Genomic DNA, 12,009 nt, shown 5'->3' with positions numbered 1-12,009 from the left:
TATATATATATATATATATATATATATATATATATATATATATATATATATATATTGCACTTTTTTCATGCATGATATTGCACTTATCAATATAATCTAATTGACTAGTATTTATTATTTTTGAAATAATGGTCGTCTCTCTTAATCACTTATCATAAATGGAGTATTCATAAATCATAACTTTAAGAATTAGTTTTCAACCAATACAAATTCTTTTGAATCATGTTGTTTTCACTCATATACATCAATTTATCTTATGATGAGAAAGTTCTTAGAAAATCATTTATCATAAAACTACTCCCTACTAGGTAAGTTTAACTATGAATTAAAGTATCTTAACATATATATACTCGTATATGAAATAATAATGATCTACCTGTTTATCATTAGTTCAAGTTTAACTATTTATACAAGATACAATTAAACACATGTGGGCCATAATACATCTAACTAATCACCTAAGACACTAAGGGGTTGTTCTGATTTACTGAACTGAATTGAGCTGAAACGAATTATTTATGAGAGAAGAAAATTTTGAACTGAACTGATTGGAATTGAAATGAAATAAAATTAAGCTAAAGAGAACAAGCCCTAAGCCCAAATATATACTTACATTAAAGCCTATATTACATAATAATACTCGTAATAGTCCTCAATAGTATAAAATTTCTAAAATGAAGATGCATCTTGTTGTAGGAGATTATAGGTACTAAATTGCGGAATAGACATGAATCACATTCATAAAGCACCTAAACCAAGGATCTCATGCATAACACATAAAAAAGTAAGAATTATACCTTTGAAGCATGATTCCACAAGTAATCGAGCAAGAACAATACGGAGAACAAGAACCACGTGTGATTCCTCTACTAAGTCCACGAGCACGGATTAAACCTCCACTAATGCTAGTTAGTTGTGACCGAACACTTCAATCAACCTTCTACGGAGATTTGAGCCACGAGCACACCACAACACCACCCATGCGCCACCCAAGGAGGAGGGTCGTACGGACATGGAGCAAAGAGAGAGAGCCGAGTGGAGAGAGAGAGAATTAGGGTTTTGGGAAGATTGGTTGCTTGTGTGACAATTCACTGTATGTCAAATTGTTATGTCATGCAACCCTAGGCATGGTTTATATTTATAGATCATATCTAGAAATAAAACCATGTCAAGTCCAAAAACCCATTGGACTCTTCTAACTATCCAAGCCCAACTATCAACATGATATGTCATAAACTCATGAGGACCAATAATGGGCCTCTAACTTGTTTAACTCAATACTCTTATGTGTGACCTTGTAGGATCCACTCTATAAGGCTTTGAGCCATTTAGCTAGCCCAAAGATCAATTGTCATATCTAGCACCAACCATTGATGGCCCAATGGAATGAACTAATTATCTCCATAATCGTGATCCTTGATATATCTAGTAATTGCACTTATCGAAGACATAACTCCTTCACTTGTTTCTACCACATCTTTCATACTTTTACTCACTAAATTACGGTGTCACCTATTATTGGAGCAATTTCATGAGTTTTTGAAAATTTTCAATAGCTTTTAGAGTAAGTAGTCTACCAACTAACACAGGTTCAAATGTTGTTTTCAGTGAAATATCAAATTCCAAAGAATAATAATGTTGCAATAAGTGCATAATTTAAGAAACAACATATGGTTTCACGTCACACATGACTTCTTAGAACATCCACAACAGCTAGCTATATGTGCATATAGTTTTGGGTTGCCACATCATTAATCCCCAACTTACCTGATCTAAGCTATAACCTCTACAATTGTAAGCTACATCCTTTATAATAAATAAACCACAAAAAAATTTAAAATATCAAACAAACAAACAAATGCATAAAAAGTTAAAAATTATTAAACAAATCAATATATGAGTATTGGGTGGAGTGAAACTACATATCTTATATAGCTACGTAACTTGGCTTAATTGCCTACAACCTATATTTCTTCAAAAAAAATTGCCTACAACCTATATAGCTCCGCAATGACTAGCATGTAGCTCTATATTATTGAATAATTGCAAACATGTCATTTTATGCTACCATTGTGGATGCTCTTAATAAAGAAGTCATAGGTGTAGCTTTCCATTTGTTTGCTCCAATTATCAGACACATATGATTATAAATTTATAATGGTCATTTCTTTGATGACTAAGGATTATGACCATACATAAACTACTGGAATTTAATTTGATTATTTTAAAACACTTATATCCGAATCTATATAGGTTGTATGTCATTAAATTCTCAATCAAAGTATGAATGATAAACTTTCCACTTCATCTGCACAATTCAACCACTAGCTTAGTGATAGTTGAAAGATGTTAGATGTGGACATAATGGTTAACAAATAAAGGTGAAGTGAAGAATGAATGAAGTGCATTAATCTAATTATAACACAAACAACTTGTTCATTGACCTTATGACCAATTGACCAGATTGGTAAATAAAAAAGACCACTAGCGACAATTTGGTAAAAAAACTTAATCCGGCGACAGTTTGGTAAAAAAAACTAACAATATGCGACAATTTGGTAAAAATAGTAAACTCCGGCGACATTTAGACTAAAAAATCTATTTTTTTTTCCCGACAAACTCTTTAAAAATCCTATTTTAATTTGTTGTTGTGTTCTTAAATTTATTTTTTCCATTTAAAATTTTAAATTTACATGTCATCCCTTTTTATTTCCAACCCTTTTTTAAAAAAATTTCATTAATAAGAAGTATGAAACTTAAGTGAAAATTGATACTTAACGTTTTTTTTCTTCAAATTGTAATTTCCGTAAAAAAGGGTTGGTAAAATAACAAGAAAAACGAACTATATTAAGCATTCGCGAGTAATTTATCGGAAATTTTTGTATTTTTTGGGTTAATTGTCGCCTGAGATTATTTTATTTACCAAATTGTCGCTTAAGGTTAGTTTTTTTTACCAAATTGTCGCCGGAGTAATTTTTTTACCAAATTGTAGCTAAAGGTCTTTTTTATTTACCAATCTGGTCAATTGGCCCCCTTAATTGTAAGGGTGAAATACATGTAATTGCAAAAAGTAATAATAATAATAAAATAAAAAATAATAACATTAAAAGTAATGAAACGTTAGTTTTCATTTTAGAAAGGTGTTGTAGATACATATATAAAAACCAAAGGAAAAGGCCATGATCAACTTCAACATCTTAATTTTTTCACGCCTAGGATTTTTAACTTTGTATCCCTTAATACCTACAATGGTTTGGCTAATTAATTTAATAGCTTGGCATGTCACATCATCTTTTTAAGCTATAGCAATGCAAGCTATTTGTTGCTCCAATAGTTAAGTTAGTTGTAAATTAATTTATTTTTAAATTAATTTATTTTTAAATTAATAATATTTTTTATCTAATAAATATTTGCCAAGCTTTAGCTCTACAAAGCTAATTTGCTTGCCAAAGCTAATCAACAAGATGTGCAACAATGGTGTAGCTACTAGCTTAAGATTTTTAATATTTGCAAGTTAGTCGTCCCTTTTTCCAACCATTAGAGTTGCTCTTAGACCCTTACTTCTATACAACTCAACAATAGTTATTTCAAAGTACTCCCTCAGTTTTTAAATACTTGCTCCATTTCTATTTTTTGCACTATTCATTTGTTCTACTTTAACTAATGTTTGTGATTTATATATAAGAAAAAAATATAGTCTTGTGGGTACTTGTTGGAATCATCTCAATGAATAGATTATTAATTTTCAATTGTTAGAATTTATATTTATTGATAATTAAAGATATTAGTGAACAAAAATTAACATCGGCATGCGTGTCCAAGAGAAATCGAGCAAGTATTTAAAAACAGAGGGAGTATTATTTAAATACTTGCTCCATTTCTATTTTTTGCACTATTCATTTGTTCTACTTTGACTAATGTTTGTGATTTATACATCAGAAAAAATATAGTCTTGTGGATACTTGTTGGAATTATCTCAATGAATAAATTATTAATTACCAATTGTTAGAATTTTTACTTATTGATAATTAAAGATATTATTGATCAAAGGTTAGCATCGGCATGCGTGTCCAAGAGAAATGGAGCAAGTATTTAAAAACGGAGGGAGTATTATTTTCAGTATCTCAGCTTTTCAATTTACTTGTATAAATTTCCTAACCAATTTAATTGACCCACCATTGTTTGTACTTGTACTTGACTTGTTGACTAAATAAAATATAAACAAAAAAAAAAAATGTAATAGAATTACAATAAAACTTCCAATGGAGTACTTTGAAGCAATATAATCATGACTTATTAAACTATAGTATAAAAATCAATTAAACTATAATCATGACTTATTAAACTATAGTATAGTTATCTCAGCTTTTCAAGCTCATGCTTAGACTAACACTTGGTGACGTGGCTTGTACTCTGGTATGAATGTATGATGGACCTGCTGACAAGTTGAATTTTTTGGGCCGGACTAATTGGTTAATTGATAGTGAAGGCCAGCCCAATCATTACGCAACCAATTACAAAGGTCAATGCTAGAAGAGGACCCCACAAGACTATAGTATAAAAATCAATTAAATGACCTTATAGTTTTATTCATTTCATTTTTCATAATAAAAAAAATATTGTTGAAAAGTATTTATACACAACAAAAGGAAATACTCGTACTCCCTTAGAACAAATTAGTGCATGGTTTGTGTGAGTCCATGGCTAACACAACCACAAAATTCTTACTACTAATTCCTACTTTTCTTCTAATAATCTTCTTCTATTCATCTTTCTTCAACCAAAATCACTTCAACTCTAATCCAACCTCTAACAAGAAGCTTTCGGATCCGCCATCAAATCTACCCGTAAACATTAGCAATGAACCTAATGGTCACGTTCGTCACAACATCTCATTTTCTACCATACTAGAAGTAAGTTTTCTATCATCGATAAATACCTCTTTATTTAAGTTTAAGTATTTTTCAAATAAGGTTCCGTACAACTGATCTTAAGATAATTTGATTGTTAATTTTACCGTTTTGAAGTATTACTTGTAAGAAAATTTAGATTTTATTTAAAAAAAAAAAATGTTTGACTTTTCATTTTTGAAATGAGGGGTTGAATAGAAGAAGGAGAAGGAGAAAGAGAAGGAGAAGAAGAAGAAGAAAAGTAGTTTGGAGAAGATTGAGGAAGGGTTGGCTCGGGCTCGGGCAGCAATCCGAGAAGCTGCCCGGAGTCGGAATTATACGTTTAAGGAACAAGTAACAACTTTCATACCAAGAGGATCCGTTTACAGGAATCAACATGCTTTTTATCAGTTGAGTTTTTCTTTTTCTCTATTGTTTTTCATCATTTCAATTACTCTTCTTTAATTACAAAAATCCAAAAATGAAATCTGGAATTAATTTGTTGGCAATAGCTATTTATTATCTTAGTAAGTTACCAGTAACAACAACATGCTCTTTTATGTGTAAACCATCTCTTTTACGTGCTTTTTAGAGTTTTTATTTTTTTTTAATTTTTTTTTTTAATATTTCATTAATTAAAAGTCATACAACATCTAATATATAGATATTAGACGTTAACAAATACATAAGATATGTTTAATAGTAGTACGTAAATGTTTAAACTGGCTTCTTGCATCATAATTAATATATTTATAATAATATTGTAATAAAAATTAAAAAAAAAATTTAAAAAAAAAAAGGAAAAAAAGTTTAAATATGGATAGTTAGTTTCCAGCTATCTAAAACCTTAATTAAAATGTGGGAAAATGAGTACATTTATGACGATGTGACATTTATTTGTTGTATATATGTTTTTTTATTTTAATTTTTTTAAGGATATTTAATCTAATTTGTAAATTTGTTATATAATTGAACAAGTATAAATGTATAATAGAGTCAAATGGTCCGATTTATCATTAATTTCTAAACTTATAATGTTAAGTGTAGATAAATTCTTTAAAAGGATTGATTGGTATATATGATCATAATAACATAACATAATGTAGTATAGATGATATTTTCCTCAAAAGTAAGTAATTAATATATATATTAAATCTTATAAGTAATGTATAAGGCAATTTCTACATAAGATGATACATGATTGTTACTTTCGGACGTAAAGAGGTAGAGCTAAAATCGTAGACTATTCAATTCAATTTAAATTATATCGCTATACAAGAGATAGGATGGTATTAGCTAGAATTACTATAACCACATCTTTCCTTTAAGTTTTTGTTTCGAGTTGAGTACAAACTACAAATTTACAATTTTACGTTGAATCCAAAATCACCAAGAGTAAACTCCATATATATCTTTTTCATATATTAGAAGATGGTACTACTAGTTACCAACTAATAAGCCAAATATCGTACTTTTTCATAGACAATAAAGATGAAAATATAAATAAATTCTTGCATGATTATTGTTAATACAAACAACTACAACTTGATTTATTGACGATGAATGATTGAATGAATAACACGGTACCGCGATTAAGATTGAGTTAATTAAATATATTTGATTAAGACAGATTCTTACATATATATATCATCTGCAAACTACTAGCATGTTCTATTGGTTTAAATTATTTCGTGTTAGACAAGTGATATATCATTTTACTAAACTTATGAGTAATAACAACTTACTAGTGATAGTGATTATTGAAGTAGTTTATGTATTAATAAATCTATATGTAGTCTATATTAGACTTTATAATCCTTATTCTAGTATTGTTTAATCTTGATTTGAGGGTGTTAAGGAGTATGACAATAGCACAAGAAATATTAATTGATATTGATATTTATAATAGGCATGGTAGACATGAATATTGATATTTATACAACCATTATATAGTAATTGATTGGTAGCTAATTAACTATTTTTCATATGACGAACAATGAATAATAATGAAATAAAAATTAAGCAGGAGCCACATAGAGATGATAAAAAGATTCAAAATATGGACGTATAGAGAAGGGGAACAACCCTTGGTGCATCTTGCACCTTTGAACAATATATATGGCATAGAAGGGCAATTCATCGACGAAATAGAGGGTAAGATGAGTTCAAACAAGTTCGCGGCTCACCAACCTGACGAGGCACACGTCTTCTTTCTTCCTTTTAGTATAGCCAACGCGGTGGATTTCCTTTATCGGCCCCTCATCTCCTACAACCGTGGACCTCTACATAGGGTGGCTTTGGACTATGTCAATGTGGTGGCTGAGAAGTATCCTTATTGGAATAGAAGTCATGGAGCAGATCATTTCATGCTCTCTTGTCATGATTGGGTATGTGTTTTTTACAAGTTTTGCAGAATCACATTTTTTTTTAATTCATTACTATCGAGAAAATGCAATTTCACAAAGTATGAAATTATGACAGCATTAAAGTTAACATATATAATCAATTAATACTATATATAGTATATATACTGCACCCGTTTCACAAATATTGCAATAGTTACCATTTTAAGAAGTTTCACAAATTTTGTAATTAACATTTTCTTATTTTCACATGTTTACTCTCTTCCTCTCTCTCCTCATCACATGGGTCCTTATCTTTATTCTTCTCTATCTCTCTCCTATTATTAATTAATATCCATATCGAATTCCCATGTTGCAATATTTGTTATGCAACCTTATACTCGTTTTTTTTAACAATCAAACACTAGTTGGCTTAAATATGATAGCAGAGTATAGAAATCTAATGAAAGTGTTGTATAATATGTGGTTTAGGCACCAAGTGTCTCATATGCCAATCCAAAATTGTTCAACAATCTTATAAGAGCACTTTGTAACGCCAATTCTTCAGAAGGATTCCTACCAATAAGAGATGTCTCCATCCCGGAAGTGAAGATACCACCTAGAAAATTAAATCCACCAAGCTTCGGGTTGCGAATAAGCCAACGAAACATCTTTGCATTTTTCGCTGGTCGTACTCACGGGCATGTAAGGAAATACCTATTCGAGCAATGGAAGGATAAGAAGGATGAAGACATCCGAGTTTTCGAGTATGTTCCCAAAAACCTAAACTACTTCAAAATGTTAGGGCAAAGCAAGTATTGCTTGTGCCCTAGTGGTTATGAAGTGGCAAGTCCAAGGATAGTTGAAGCTATACATGCAGAATGTATACCAGTGATTATCAAAGATAATTACTCTTTCCCTTTTAATGATGTTCTTGATTGGAGTAAATTTTCAATCCATATTCCAGTGGCTAGAATTCCTGAGATTAAGACAATTTTGAAAGGAATTTCAACTAGAAAATATTTGAAGTTGGTTAAAGGAATAAGGAGTGTAAAGTGGCACTTTACATTGAATAGGCCTTCTAAGCCATTTGATTTAATTCATATGATGTTACATTCTATATGGTTAAGGAGGCTTGATATAAGATTACCGTATCAATAATATTTTTGAGATTCGTATCAAATATAATTGACTGTATAACATTTGTATTAATGTATATTATTCATGCAAAATTGATTTTTTTTTTTTTTTATTTGAATGGAGTTAGAGTCATTATTAGTAGCAATATGTATACTGACATTTTAATTTTGTTGATTACACAAATGTCATTGTCGATATTGAAAAGGGTGAAAAATGCAACCTTACTTTACTAATTGATGAATGCACCACAAGATGTAACACCTGAGATTTTAAAATTCAATTTACTATATTTTAATTTTAATATTAATAGGTTAAATACAATTTCAATCTCTAATTTTAACAATTACTAATGTTTTTATTTTTAATACAGGTATTATTTCAACACCATCTTACTTTTCGAAAGTTAGTTTTTTACAGGTTTTTTTTAAAAAAAAAAATAAAAAATAAATAAATAAATAAATAAATTGTTTTGGATCACATTATATTTTTATGTTCCGTCAAATGTTAAAAGGTTTAGCGCAACGAGTTTGCTTAAACTGATGCTTGTTTCGAAACCCTCTCTCCCACACGAAACAACCTAATAAATCTCATCCTAATATTTGAACTAGTAACCCTAATAGTTTTTGTTTTTTTTTTTTTAAACCACCTAATGTAATAGTTGATTATTAATGATAATAAATAAATTTGCTATCCACTAAAAAATAAATAAAAAAATTGTAAGTAACAAAGTAAATTTTTCTAAATTATACTGACAAAATCTATATAAATTTATGAACCAAGAAAAATTGAATTATAAATATCATATATACCTAATCACTTTTTCTAGATTTTTGTGACTATATTATGGGGTTTTCATATCCATTCATAAAATCTCGTATAAGATATATACTGTATTAATTCCCATAATCAAATATGAAAATAAAAAATTATTCAATAAAAAAGCTTTGTCTTTGGAATTTTTTAGTTTGATTTCTCAAAATAAATAAGATTTAATGTCATATTAATTATTTTTCACAATATGGTGTATTTAAACATTTTTTTCAATTTTTTTTTGTCATTAATATGATCATTCTAATATTTTTATATATAATGTATAAATTGAATATAAATTTAATCTTTATTATAGTTGAGATAAAATTAGTCAATAAAAAATGAAAAATTAAATAATATGAGTTGGAAATGCATAAATAAAAATTATTTATATATTAACAAATTGCGTGACATTATTTATAAATTGATAAATTATGTATAATTATTAGGTTAATATTTTGATAGTCTATATTTACAATTTACCATTCCTATATTAAATATATAATGTTAAAAATCCAAAAAAAAAAAAAATTCTTTAACGGTAGTGTTTAAATTGACTTCTTGCATCATAATTAAATATTATTGTAATAATATTGTAATTAAAAAAAAAAAAAAACCCTTAAAAAATGGATGGCTGGATTGGAGTTGGAGCTGTTGCTCGCAACAGCCATGGCGAAGTTCTGTTTGCGGCAGTCAGACGTGTGCAATCTAGGTGGGATCCTCTGATCGCTGATCGCAAAGCAGCGCTCTATGGCCTAAAAAAAGCAAGAGAATATGGTTTTGGGAACATTATCATTGAATCTGATTCCCAAGTGATGATCTCCAAACTCAAGAAGAATTCCTTCAATTTGGCAACGGTGGACAGCATCCTCAAAGATATTATTTGCTCTAGTTCTGATTTTAATTCTATTTTTTGGCCCTTTGTTAAGCGTGATGGCAATTTTGTTGCTCACCATCTCGCAAGGTTAGTGCCCTTAGGTATTGAACAATGCTGGGAAAACCATGCTCCAAGTGAGGTTTACTCGTATGTGATTGTTGACACTCTTTCTATGATTTAATAATATGCACTAACCAGTTTTTTTTAAAAAAAAAAAAGTTTCCAACTATCTAAAAACTTGATTGAAATGTGCGAAAATGAGTACATTTCTAGATTTTTATAATGTTAAGTGTCAAGAATTCAAAATAATTTTTTTAAAATTCAAGTTATACCAATTATGCGTCAATTTGATTAAAATTGTGGATGAAAAACAAAGTTTTTTAGTGGTGAATGAGAGCAGAGTTAAACAGATGTACATAATGGGAGTTTGAAATAAAAATCATTCAATAAACATACTCTAATTAGTTATTTGAAAGAAATTTTATCAATTTTATTATGATTTGCAACACATATTCAACATCGAGAATCGATCCATTATCTAAACATACTCACTTAATATTATATTTCGCATTCTTTAACTATCTTTTGTTATACACGAAATTTAAAAAAAAAAAAATCATACATACAAAAACCTGAAGGATAGATACTTCTATAGTATCAGTATATATATATTCCAATACTTCATAAAATCTTCTCAATACTCCCCTAATTGCCTATTAAGTTCCTTAGCTAAACTTTGACTTTTCCATATTATAATTAACTCATTAAATTCTTGCACAAGTGTAACAATAATGAATAATATAATAATCTAAGCGTAAAATAATACTAGTATGTATGTCTACTTGTATATGTTAAAATTTCAAATAAATTAAATTTATTTACCCCGCAATATATAAGACCATAACCAAGAGTGACAGAGGCAAAGAATTAAGATAAATCCTCTTCAATACATTATAAGCTTCTTCTATACATGGCTAATACATCCACAAAATTTTTGGTAATTCTCCCTTCTTTTTATTGTATGATGATAGAGTATAGAATTCTAATGAAAGTGTTGTATACTATGTGGTTTAGGCACCAGGTATCTCATAAGTCAATCCAAAATTGTTTAACAATCTCATAAGAGCACTTTGTAATGTCAATTCTTTATAAGTATTCCAACCAATGAGAGATGTTGATTTCCACATCAAAAGTTTAATTACCGGGCTGAAAATTAAATCCACCAAGCTAGGGTTGCAAATAAGTCAACGTAACATCTTTGTGTTTTTTGTTGGTGGTGCCCATGGCCATGAAAGAAAATACCTATTTGTCCAATGGAAGGATAAGAAGGACGAAGAAATTTGAGTTTTCGAGTACCTTCCCAAAAACCTAAACTAATTCTATATGTTGGGCAAAGAAAAAATTGTTTGTGTCCTAGTGGTTATGAAGTGGCAAGTCCAAGGGTAGTTGAAGTTATACATGCAGAATGTATACCAGTGATTATCAAAGGTAATTACTCTTTCCCTTTTAATGATGTTATTGATTGGAGTAAATTTTCGTTCAATCCATGTTCCCATGGCTAAAATTCCTGAGATTAAAACAATTTTGAAAGGAATTTTCACTAAAAAAGTATTTAAAGTTGGCTAAAGGAGTAAAGAGTGTAAGGTGGCACTTTATATTGAATAGGCTCTATAAGCCATTTGATTTAATTCAATATGATGTTACATTTTATATGGTTAAGGAGGCTTGATTTAAGATTATCATATCAATAATATTTTTGAGATTTCTATCAAATTAAACATCATTAACGGTACAAAATTTGTATTATAGTATGTTAGTCATGCAAAATTGATTTTTTTTTCTTTGAATGAAATTAGAGTAATTGACAACGGTATATATACTGTCATCGTAATTATATTGAGTAGGCAATTGTCAACATCGATATCGAAAGGGTGCAAAACATAACCTCACT

At 29.0% G+C, this 12,009-nt stretch overlaps 2 protein-coding genes across 2 annotated transcripts; both read left to right on the top strand.

Moving 5' to 3' along the window:
- The first annotated feature begins 4,616 nt into the window (after positions 1-4,616).
- On the top strand, positions 4,617-8,461 carry LOC145634384 (putative glycosyltransferase At5g20260). The gene is made up of 4 exons (XM_081685803.1): positions 4,617-4,913; positions 5,109-5,299; positions 6,916-7,276; positions 7,724-8,461. Exons 1-4 carry the CDS (start codon positions 4,701-4,703, stop codon positions 8,390-8,392), a joined length of 1,434 nt encoding a protein of 477 aa, XP_081541929.1. The 5' UTR covers positions 4,617-4,700; the 3' UTR covers positions 8,393-8,461.
- A 1,346-nt stretch (positions 8,462-9,807) lies between these two features.
- LOC145636558 (uncharacterized) lies at positions 9,808-10,239 on the top strand. Its single transcript, XM_081688137.1, has one exon. It carries the CDS (start codon positions 9,808-9,810, stop codon positions 10,237-10,239), a length of 432 nt encoding a protein of 143 aa, XP_081544263.1.
- The last annotated feature ends 1,770 nt before the right edge of the window (positions 10,240-12,009 follow it).

Source organism: Chenopodium album, chromosome 6, assembly GCF_948465745.1.
Source record: "Chenopodium album chromosome 6, dcCheAlbu1.1, whole genome shotgun sequence".
Taxonomy (NCBI): Eukaryota; Viridiplantae; Streptophyta; class Magnoliopsida; order Caryophyllales; family Amaranthaceae; genus Chenopodium; species Chenopodium album.
The sequence above is the reverse complement of the archived record's forward strand: the minus strand, read 5'-3'. Positions and strand labels throughout refer to the sequence as shown.